This window comes from Amblyomma mixtum, chromosome 5 (assembly GCF_055824585.1).
Source record: "Amblyomma mixtum isolate Tamu chromosome 5, ASM5582458v1, whole genome shotgun sequence".
Taxonomy (NCBI): domain Eukaryota; kingdom Metazoa; phylum Arthropoda; class Arachnida; order Ixodida; family Ixodidae; genus Amblyomma; species Amblyomma mixtum.
Window position 1 is genome coordinate 84,022,074 of NC_143016.1, and position 12,391 is coordinate 84,034,464.

The following is a 12,391-nucleotide window of genomic DNA, read 5'->3' on the forward strand; positions in this document are numbered from 1 at the left end:
AAAAAAAAATATATCTCCTGGTATAACTCGCACGCTTTCCAGAAGGAAGTATGACGGGACACTTTTAAGCATGAAATGCTTTTAGCTCCCGTTGTCGGCAGTGTGGTGACGTCACGCCGAGACCGAGAGCCATCATCCGGGCACTGAAATCCACTCATCCGGGCACTGAATTCCAGTCATCCGGGCTCTGAAACGAGAACATCCGGGCACCATACGAGACTTAACGAGATTTAACGAGACTCTCTAAGCCCTCCTACGCGACCGGCATGCAAGCGCCGGTTGGTCTCCAAATGAGACAAAAAATAACTGCTGCCAGTGCCTTCTCAATGTTTATCAAGATATCAATGGAGCTGTGGGTTTGATAATGCACGGAATTATAATTTCCGATTTCTAATAAAGCGTGCAAAAAGCACATAAATGCCACGTTACACTTCGTTGTCATACGTGATCCGGGGGAGAAGCGCTGCGTTCAAAGGGCAAGGCATCGCGCCGAACGGGTGGTGGCGTTCCTCCCTTCCTTTACGGTGCGGTTCGGGTGTCCAGCGAGATGGCAGAGAATTACTGCGCCATTTCCTTTCCTCAAAAAACCTTGCGTTCAAATGGCAAGGCATTGCGCTGAACGGGTGGTGGCGTTCCTCCCTTCCTGTACGGTGCGGTTCGGGTGTCCACCCCTTCCTGTACGGTGCGGTTCGGGTGTCCACCGAGATGACATTAGGCCCGTAAACATTTCATGCTTACTCTACTCTCGTTTACGGGAGAGGCAGAGATTTTTATAAATGCACACACAGCGATCGTTTTGTTGCTGAGACAAGTACAGCTATTTCAAGACGCTCGCTGGAAAGCTTAGTTCCCTACATTCAATTAATGCTATCACTGCCATCCTGGGAGACATCTTCGCCGCTGTAAAACGAAGATGTGGTCATCTTCCTCCCGATTCAGGCTGCTGTTTACTGAGCGCTTTCTGATGATTTTCCTTACTATACCGGCCGGGACAGCTTTCTACGCGTCGACAATCAGTTGGCGGAACAGTGCATCGTCTAGCCTCCGGGCGCGCCCCGCCGCTGTGAGAGCGTAAAATTCGTCGGTCATTCTTTTATCTCCTAGCCGCTTTACATATGCACTGAACGGCTTGTTGAGGCAAACGTCCCGTGGTTAAAGTACAGGAGTCAGGCCGCCAGGTGTAATAACAAGGCCCGCAATTTTTTCCTCGGGACAGCTTTCATCACGTCAGTTCAACGACCCGGAACTGATCCATCACGATTATGGAAAAACACTATTGAATGTATGTTTGGATATATAATTTGTCGGATGATCATCTGGTCAACATGCAATGGGGACTGCGGACATCGTATGGGACGCCATGCATTTCTTGTCCAAAACAATCACCCGAACTCTCATTTTTAGATCATAATTATTCAATTTTTGGCGAGGGTTATACGCGAGAAAATTCGGTACTCTCGAAGAAACTCGGTGTAGACGAACAAAATCACATGTCTCAAAAATGCGAGGTGCATTCGAACTATACACTAAAAAGAAGCGACGCTCTTCTTAAAGAAGTAATGAACACGCTGGAATCATAAGCAGGGTCTTCCTTGCGGCGCGATTGAGGAGAGCGAAAAGCGACTTTGGGGTAAGTATAAAGGTTGCACACAAAACTGACTCAGAGGTGATTTTTATGGCAGAAAGCTGGGCTAATTGGTGTTCACATTAGAGAAGACTCAAAACTAGCGCTTAACCTCATGGACAAAGGGACAACGGGCAACACAAACGCTGTACATCAACTGAATTTATTGGCAGAAAACCACTCATTTATGCAGGCAACGAACCCGCGTCTGAAGAGTATCATCTACCAAACCCCATGGGTGACGGCACCTACTGATGCGAGAAGTTCGCTTCCTCGGTAGTAAGATAAACATTTGGCTTACACACGACTGCCTTTCCCCGTGCACAAGAAAGAGTACTACTTTCTTCGTTCTTTCTCACCCGCATTCAGAAATAACACGTGTCTGCTCATAAAAGGGAGCACATTCTTTCTCATCGTGTTTACACCTTTTGCAATATGCCGCCTAGTGTCCAGGTCCTGTTATTGCAGGTCCAACTGTCGTCTGTTCTATGAGCCGAACGTTGATATATCGGCCACTTTGGCCGATGTAACATTTTCTGCATGATAATGGAATCCTCGTCAGTGTCGTGTTTACTGCACCGGAAAAACTCGGCAAGTTCAGAAAAATTGATGCCCCCGGCAACAAGAAGAAAAAGAGATGCCCTGCCCCGCAAAATATGGAAAGCCGCATTTAGCCTTCGGGTCCAATGTGGTAAACAGAATTGCATTATCATGCCGAAGTTTGGCCGACGTATCAACGTTCGGCTCATGGAACACAAGATGATTGTAGCTGCAGTATCAGGACCTGGACTCTTGGCGGCATATTGCAACCGGTGTAAACAAGATGAGAAAGAATATGCTTCTTTTTATGAGAAAGCATGATATTTCTGCAAATACGGACCAGAGAGAGCGAGAAAAAAAGGATGCCTGTCTTCTGCACATGGAGAGGCAGTCGTGTGTGAGTAAGCCGAATGTTTATCTTTCTTTTTTAGCATGGAATTGAACTTCTTGAATTAGATGGTGCCATCGCACATGCAGTTTAGTAGATGGTAATCTTTAAGCACGTCTCCGTTGCCTTCATAAATGCGTGGCTTTCTGCGAATACAGTCAGTTGATGTCTAGCGTTTAGTGTTATCTGTTCTTGCTTCATGCCTGTGATTTAACGCTAGCATCATGTCTTCTCAAAGGTGGTGATTTATAGTCTGGCCGTCACCTTTAATATGTGTCAGGAGGCGGAATCCAAACAATCAGGTAAAAAGAAAACAGGTTAATCGAAATCACGGTTGCAGGCGTAACAACTATACTTACAGAACATGTGGAAAAACAATCATTCGCCAAGGACATCAATTAAAAGTAAAGATAAATGGACTAACTACATAAATTCGAACTCTGAGATGTATCAAATTACATTAAGTTTGAAAATTAATTTGGAAAAAAGGAGTCAGTGACCTAATTACGCACTTTATTACAAGCGGTCTAATAATACCTAAGCTAGTCGTTCAAAATCGGTTACCGCTGGTTACAGGTTTTTTTATCTGCACGAATCCTGCATAAGGAAAACCTTTTATCCGCACTCATGGAAGACATTTCATGCTGTTTGGACATTTTGAACTGAGAGACAGCTTGTTTGCTCCTTAGCTACTCTGGGAAGACATATATTACATGACATGTCGCAGAACTTTTTATCTTTGTATATTCACGAAAGGTGACGAGGCTTTTGAGTGCAAATACTTTCTGTTAGATGTTCATTTATAGAGAAAGAAAGTGGTACTGTGTTCGTTTCCTCGCAGCTATATTTATGTACTACTAACAATACTACTACTACCACTGCTACTGTTATTAGTAGTTATAGCACTCATACTGCTACTAATATTATTGATAGCATAATGGTGACACTTACATTCGCAACAATATTTACTTCACACTGGAACGATATTATGGCCTAGCGCCAATTATTGCCAAAAACGGGACAGCCAGCCAGAAAAGGATTGTTGTGAAAAGAACAGTGAATCTGAAGACCAGCTGGCCACAAAACGTGAAAAAAAAAATATCAGGAGAAGAACGCCTTTTAAGAATATGACCACCTTTGTGGCAAGCAAAGAAAAGAACCAAAACTAAGGTAGGGCGTGAAGAGCGGCAATACATTACGGTTAGCTAACCCTCGCGACGCCAACGAAGCAGAAACAAGCCGAGAGAAAAGCGATAACAGCCTTCGTCGGTGCTCGCCTAAACGATCCGAGAAATCAGGTGCTCAGCGCATTTCAGCGAGACGACACGGAACTCCACTTGTGTTCGATCGCATCGCATCGCGCCTGCCGGCTAAAGTGCTTGTCGTTTCTTTACTGCTTATGCTCTAGTCTCTGGCGGCTCACGGCCGACACTTGCCTCCGGTAGACGCAAAAGCGCACCGTGTCACCCAGCGCAAGACGAAAAGGGTGGGGAACGAGCTTTCTGCGGGATATATGTGGATTACTATAATACATCGAAAGTGTGGAAAGTCAAGGTCACCCTTTTTAGTCACCTTGTTCTCAGAAAAAAAAAGAACACAGAAAAACACGAAGGAATTTTCAGCTTGTTAACGCTGAAATAGTAAAATTTAAAAAAAATTCGTGAAACTCAGTGCGCGGCCCTTTCGTTGCATAATTCCAAACAAATGTACCTCATCCTAACTTGTGGTAGCGATGGTTGCAATCGAGCAAATTTTTACGTGTTTAGAAAAAAATTTATTTACATATGTACACATGCCAAGGTTACTAGATACATTCACATTTACAAGAACACATGACACATGTAAGGCGAGCCAATTAAAGAGGTACCATAAACATTTCTAAGTAACTAACAGGAATGGGCGATGTAAAATAGGAATGCATATATACCGATTGTCAGAAGAGGGAAAAGGCAATAACTGGACATTGAAACATTGAAAAGGATTCTTTAGCGCCAGTTTGGCCTAAAAACCAAGACAAGACGACCGTTATTTACAGAAATAAATGGGCATGACCACTGTCGGAGAAACTCTTCCTCACCCAAGAAAAAGAGTTCCTCGGACAAAAAACTGATCAGCTCCCGTCGGAGACGGCCGAGAATTGGCCACACAGCGCGGCGTCGAAAGCCACTAGCGACCGCGGCGCATCGACTGCGCCATAAACTAAAAAGACCTGCAACTATTAACAGGCGAGCAAAACAGCCGCTGGGGAAGCGGCCGCGGGAGACGAAGCACGAAATGCCCTGCCCACGAAATCCCGCATGAACCACGCACCAAAAGACACGCGCTACAACACAGGTGACTGTAGCGTGGCGATTAGATTCCGGGAGCGGGCAATTCGGACAGGTACTGGAGCGTAACACACCCCACCGCTCTAACCGATCACAAGTAGGGAGCACTGCCCAGCCAAGTTTCCAGACAAAGTCACGTAGATGATCTAGGAGAGGTGTCGATGCTAAACGCGCCCACTGAACGCGGCGCATAGGTGAGCGGCGAGACGCCGGCACAACAGGTAACAATAGCGTGCCCATAATGTCCACTACACGGTCTGCAACGATGTTGACAGCAGGTGCTACTGCTCTAACATGCCTGTAAAAGGCCACTGATGAAGCGTAGAAAGCTGTAGGTTGCTCTGACTGGGGTCCATGATTAACAGGGGCCGCCGGATCCAAAACGGAGTGTCTAGCGTTCCGTCCAGACGTAACATTTGCTGCTGCTGCAGTTCCGTCCAGACGGAATATTTACTGCAGCTAGAGTTCCGTCCATACAATAGATAGTTTTAGCTTCACGTACGTAGAAGCTTCACGTAAGTAGAGCGCTTACGGGTCACCAGTGCGCATGCGCAGAATGTGAAGTGTCTGCGTGGGTCGCACGGACGCACGTGAGATTCGGATCATCGCGTTGCGGCCTTCACGTTGCTTGCTTGCGTGCGTGGCGTTGGCAAGATGGCGGCGCCCTGCCCGTCCGCTTCACAACGATAACAGCTTCGTCGCTATTCCCTCGAAGCAGTATCGTGCTGTAAACTGCTGTATTTGCCTTCAGTTGGTCTATCCTTGCTCTCGCATCAAGTTTTAGGTGAGAACTAGCTTTTGTTTTCCAGATAGAAATCCGTTTCAGCAGCTCCTAAGCCTGACGGAGAAGCGTTAGTGGTCGTCATAGCAACGAGTGTGCCGACGGTCTCGCGAGACCGCGCGAAGCTCAAAACCTCGCGGGAAATCGCGAGACCCTCGGCACGGTCAGCGGGAAAAGCAAAAAGGTGCACGTGTTGGCTCCATACGCGCACGTCGTCAACATGAGTTGGACACCAGCGCGCCTTCGCTTCTCGAAAAGCGATGATTTAATTATGCTGCGGGACGTGAAGGAATGCAACCCCTTTGAAGATAACATGCAACATAGAGTTCGATGGACTGAAATTGCTCAGTCAGAAGAAAGGGGGAAAGTATTTACCGCCCGCACTGTGGCTTGGCCTGGCTCCGCTCCAAGCAGCTCGACTAAACAAAATTAGTTTTCTTTATCTGTACTAGATGGCGCGGCACAACATGCTAGTGCATTTTTTAGGTTCTATGGCAGATATACACAGTTTGCGTCCCGTACGTGTAGCTAAAACTGTACGAAGCGACACGAGCGTACGCTCACGTTTACGTGCGTGAAGGTTCTACGTACGTAAAACTAGAACTGTCTAATGTCCGTATTGTCCATACTATACAAAATGGGTGATTTCTGCCCACATAAAGCATTTATTTGCCTCTGGAATAACCAGTTGACAAGCTGCATTCAGATGTTCTCTCTATGCATTTATACGGCACCAAAATATCTGTCCGCGTAATGCGTTTAGTTACATCCTCGAAGGTATAACTTCCGTGCATGCATGGAGGATCGGGAAAATGACACTGTTAGAAGCAGAGTGCAGGAACTCTTCGCGAAGTGATGTGAAGCCCTGTCGCTATTTGCGCTGCACGATGACGTAGCGCGAAAAAGACTAAGACGTACACAAACGGCCAACAAGCATTATGCAAACGCACCAACAAACCCAAGCCAAAGCTCGTTCTGTTGCCATTTCTCACTGACTGCTTGGAAAATAAAATGATGCAGCAGAATATCCTGTCACACATTAGGCGGAATAGGATTGCCACTTTTTTAAATGGACATGCAAAAGTCTGCAAGCAAGCTGGTTTCCCAATCCCTAACGCCAGCTTAAATTCCGTCTTGACATAACTCTTGTGGCAGATAATGCTGGACAGAACTGTATGGTTACAGATACAGTTCCGTCTGGACGGAACCCCATCGCTACATGCAGTTCCGTCTGGACGGAACTTTAGCGCAAATTGTAGTTCCGTCCAGACGGAACTCTAGCGCAAATTGTAGTTCCGTCTGGACAGAACTCTAGCCACAGCCGATCCAAAAAGCGTAAAGAAGGGCCCAAAAAGTACCGAGCCAGGATTCGCGCTGGAGACGCGTTTCCTAGCAGGATACGCAAAATACTCTTCAACGCTAACAGCGAGGACGTGACGGACAAATTTGGAAAGGCAAACCCTCCTCTCTCCCGTGGTTGTCCAAGAACAGCACGGGCCACAAGCTCGGTTCCGCCTGACCAAAAGAACGAAAAAAACTGTAGTCTGCACTCGCCTTATGACACGGAGGGGTGGTTTAACAGTGTAGCAGAGGTACCAGAAGGCACCGAGCATGACGGACTGAACCAGGTAGCGCCTCTCAAGCAGAGGCAAATCGAATGTCTGCGCCCTTCGCACACGAGCTGTAATGTTTTCGACGACCGAAGACCACACACCATTCCATATTCCAGCACAGTCGTAGGTCACACCTAAAATGCGCATCTGCACGCACCACTGCAAAGGTATTGAAGATGTAATACGAGTCTGGGTAGACCCCACAAAAAAGTAACAACTCTTCGAGTAATTAAGAGCAGCCCCAGACAAGGAGGCGTACTCACGGAAAACATTTAAAGTTTCAAGCAGGCTGCGTTCATCAGCTAAGTACAGAGTGATGTCGTCTGCATAAGCAGTGACGCGTACCGCTTCGCTGGCTGGCAAAGCCAGACCTCTAATAAAGGAGTGGCGATTGACTGCCAAGAGGAAAGGCTCTAATGCTAAGACAAACAAAAGGGGGGAGAGCGGACAACCTTGACGGACGCCGCGGCGAACATCAAATGCGGTACTTTCCCGGCCATCGAGGAACAGAGTGCTTGAAATATCTCTGTACATCTCTTTAATGAGAAGCACGAAAGAAGGTGGGAAGCCGAAAGCATCCAGCATCCCGTAAATGTACTCGTGCTTTAAGAAGTCGAACGCCTTTTCCTGATCAAGGGAAACAAGAAGACCCTGTGCGCGCCGTCGTAAAGTATACGCTAGGATGTCTCGCGTTACAGAAGATAAACTGTGTATTTCACGGCCTGGGATGGAGCAAACCTCGTGGCAGGAAATAAGTGACGGGAGGAGAGCTCGTAGACGACGAACGAGTAATTTTGCTAATACTTTGTAATCTGAATTTAGCCGGGTGATAGGGCGCCAATCTGCCGGACATGTCGACATAGGAGACTTTTTAGGAATAAGCACAATGCGACCTCTTTTGAATGATTCAGGAAATACGTGCTCAGTAAAGCATATTTTTAATACTTCCGAGAAAATAGGGCCCACAATATCCCAAAATTCTAAATAGAACTCCACAGGAAGGCCGTCTGGACCAGGCGCTGAGCCTCGTTTCATGGAGTCCAACGCCTCCTTGATTTCATCTGTTGTTGGCACAGCCATAAGGCCGTCATGGAGTTCAGCTGAAACCTGCGGCAAGCCTGCTAAAATGGGGCTGCGGAAACGACATTGCGATCAACTAGAATGACCGACTGAGCAATACCCCTGAAATGGCTAAAAAACGCACTGAAATTCCTGCCACCTGGTTGGGACGTAGCCCCGGCGGAAGATGTAAACGCAGGGGCACCTTGAGTGTACAACAGATCTTGGCGGGCCAACCGAAGCACCTCAGGATGAGCAGTTGGACTGCGTCGACAACGCCATGCAGGCGCTGTCAAAGAGGAGGCACGTAAAAGACGCTGTAGGCGCTCCGAAAGCTCCTCTTTCCATGCGCACATAAGCGACGAAGGCGACTTGTGGTAGTGATGGTTGCAATCGAGCAAATTTTTACGTAACAGTACCATTTAAAGAGTTTTGAAAACACATTAGACTTTTCATTTTCTTTTGAAGACTCCTTGTTTCTCAGCGCAGCGTTACAATTGGGGAATAAATGGTAAGAGAAAAATTTATACGCCTGAAATAAGTAAAATAGACAAACTGCCGACATCTAAGCGCTAATTTGATCAAGAAGAACGGAATTTAAAAGTGACTTTTATGGAATTCCCTTTAATGCCTCATCGTTGTCTACAAAAGGTTGTCAGCAGAAACTTGTCAGTAGAGGTGTCAGGCTTTTGACGGGTGTCCACTGAAATATGTGAGAGAGTTACTGCGTAATTTCCTTTCCTCAAATACAATTTTTCTTTTCTTCATTACGGCCCATCTTTCTTCTTTCACGCCCACTTCCCCCCTTCATGTACGATGCGGTTCAGGTGTCCACCGAGATGACAGAGCATTACTGCGCCATTTCCTTTCCTCAAAAAGTGTTGCGTTCAAAGGGCAAGGCATCGCGCTGAACGTGTGGTGGCATTCCGTGGACTCCGTGCCAGCGCTACAACACGCTGTCGCGTTCCGCTCCTAAAGGCGAAGCTTAAGCGTCATTAATTAGCAGATAATTAGTAATTTGTCATTACTTAGTAATCGGTTATTAATTATGTGTGACGTCACCAGTGCCACAGAGGAAGACAAAGTGGTGCGAAAAACGCTTTCGCCTCTACGCACTTTAGACAGTCAAAGTGCCCCCTGAATTTTTGTGGAGAGGTCTGGCACATGTAGAAACTTCATCGCCAGTATGGTGGTTTGCTGCTATCTACCTTCTTTTTCTTTGGATTTAAGCACTGCACGTGTCTATCAGTTTACTTCTTTTGGGGCCTTTTGCTTTGGGACGTTAAACCCCATAAACCAAACCATCTTTTGGGGCCTTGATTCTCGTCTAAGCTACATTACAGCGTTTTCTGCTTTTGTTGCGAAAGCAACACTCCGACAGCCGAAACGAGACCTCAGGTGGCCGCCGTAGCTACGCTTACATTGTTTCAATTGGTCGAAATAGTCGTGACGTCACAGTGCGCGAATTTCAAACGGGGCCAATTGTACTTCCGCTAGTAACCATGCAACCAATTACAGGGATCGTATAGTGATGCTTCAAGTAAGTGGGACTGAGTTTAGTTGATTGCTTAATTAACCAATTAGCCTAATTAACCTTTGTAGTCAGACCAGATAAATAAATAAAACCGAGTAGGAAATTGGTCGAGTTGGGGAATCGAACCAGGGTCTCTGGAGTGCGAGATGAGCACGCTAACCCCTTCGCCATGCCAGCTCGATGGTTTGGAATGAACAAAGGCGCGTCTAGAGAATACGGTGTTTTTGATCACTCCCATTTTCCTTCCTTCGCGTTACGGCGAGGTTCAAGTGTCTACCGAGATATGCGAGACACATAGATTTTCTTTTCTCAAAAACCATTTTACCGACGAGCAAGGCGTAGAGTCAAACGGGCGATGGCGTTCTGTGGACTCCCTGGCAGCGTTGCAAGACGCTGTCGCGTTCCACTCTCAGAGGCGAAGCTTAACATCTTAACCACACATCAGTGACACAAGCAGTAACACCGTTCTTCAGGCATTCGCCTCACCGCACTTTAGGTCAACAGAGTGCCCTCCTGAATTTTGTTTTATGCATAATTTGTGTGCTAACGTGTAAGGTTTACAAAAAGGGCTAATGTGGGCCTGTCATTTTTCTTCTAGGTACTAATTTATAGCATTGCGAAGTCTTAACGAATTGTCCTTCACTGCTTCTGCATCTGTGGCTCGATGAAGATGAAGAAAATGGCGACGAAGATTAATGACTCGACTGGCTCAGTGACGGCCACGCGCATGTCTTTTTTTTTAATTTTTAGAATGGAACAGGTTTCGTTCGGTTCAGCTTATGGGGTTTAACGTCCCAAAGCGACTAAGGTTATTAGGGACGCCGTAGTGAAAGGCTCCGGAAATATCGACCACCTGGGGTTCTTTAACGCGCACTGACATCGCACAGTACACAGGCCTCTAGAAAGGCAAGTCTCTCGTGAGGACAGAATAGAGGTTCGACGGCGATTTGAAATGTGAACTGCTAATACCGATTCATATGTCACCCGGTCTCAAAAATTCCCGAGTGTCGCAGTAGATTATTCGATACAGTTCTCTTGGAAAGCGCATTATAGTATCTATGTCATATTACCTAGAATGTCTGCAGCATGAGGACCTTAGTTCTTCTTGTTATGATAATAAAAAATGCACTCGTGAGGTGACGTTTTCAAAATCTACATCTTATAGTTCAGTCTTCATCCAAATTTGGAATGCTACAGTTAGAAAATGCATTGACAGAATCGCCTTCAATGTAAATTCATTCTCTGAAATGTTAAAAACAGTGCCATACAAGCAGACATCTGCAAACAGTTATGCAAGATGGTTCAGGAGTGCTAGTGAACGCGGAGCTATGCAGTAGGTTTTCATTCAGTATCTTAAGATACTGCATGAAAATATGCAAAATATCAAATGCAATGATCACGAAAATCTTTAGTATGCATTGTAAAAAGGCATAAAAGAAATGCATTCTGCTATGCTTATGCTAATCATTCTGGCGTTAAGACTGATGCTGCATGTATCAGCCTAGCAGCAGAGAAAACATTATAATAAAATTATGAATAAAGGTTTTATTTATTGACGTATGTTTCTTAAGTTTAAAGGAGTTAGAAGCAGTGCATACGTGCACCAAAATGGGGAAAAAGTGCGCAATTGTGAGCAGCGATAAATATTGGAGTCGGCACACATGAGAAATTAAGGCAAGTGCTTCCTTTGCAGGAAAAGACCACTGCAAGCTGCTTACTCAGTGCTCTAAGTTCCCCAGTATTGAATTCCAATCTTGTTTTTTTTTTGTTCTCTTTTTCTAGCTCAAGAAATCCTGGATTGAATGCACCTTTCAGAAGCGGGACTGTATCCGGTTTATTTCAAGCAAAGTAGAGCCGGAAAGGTAAGTAAACATAACCTTTGGAAAATTAGATTTTTCGTTTCACTTTTTTGAAGGAGCATCGGTAATAAGATTAAAGACGCGACTGACGCGTAATCATTCTTCAAGTATGTGCATTATATTTACTATGGAGCACTACGACGTTATCTGCACATGGACCTCGTTTGCCCGTCAAGAGACGTGTCCTCAAGTCCGCGGGTAAGAGGGTATGACGTGCGTAGCTAACGTCTCGCTGAGCATGTCCGAGGAAGCACTTCATCATTCGTGCGTGCTTGGCCTGGCACCCGAAAATATTTCTTCATAATGTTACGAAATTTGTAACACGCTTTGATTTTAGTAAAATAACATAAAGTGAGTTTCAAAGACAAAGAATAATTCTTAAAATACGAGAGATGAAATGGGAAACGCATGCGCCCCAAAAAAGTGGACAACCATCTGCTTATCAGAGCTCTGAAGTGGACACCAAGACAAGAAAAAACACAATAGAGAGTGGCCGAGAATCAGAAAAAGATGGAGTGACTCGGGGAATTTTCCAGGATAATGAAGCCTACTCAGGCAATAGCAGGAATTTTTTTTTCATTAGAAAGGGCCTCAGTTCTGCAGTGATTGAGCTAGGCTAATGTTGGCGATGAAAAAAAAATGTTTAAAATTTTTTTAGCTTGCCTT

General features: G+C 45.7%; 1 protein-coding gene across 1 annotated transcript in view; it reads left to right on the forward strand.

Annotated features, from left to right (window-relative positions):
* Trpm (transient receptor potential cation channel, subfamily M) overlaps positions 1-12,391 on the forward strand; it is a 223,019-nt gene that overhangs the window by 162,783 nt on the left and 47,845 nt on the right. Inside the window, exon 3 of the mRNA XM_089545375.1 lies at positions 11,649-11,728. Within this exon, the coding sequence (XP_089401501.1) occupies positions 11,649-11,728 (80 nt within the window). The remainder of the gene's footprint in view (positions 1-11,648; positions 11,729-12,391) is intronic.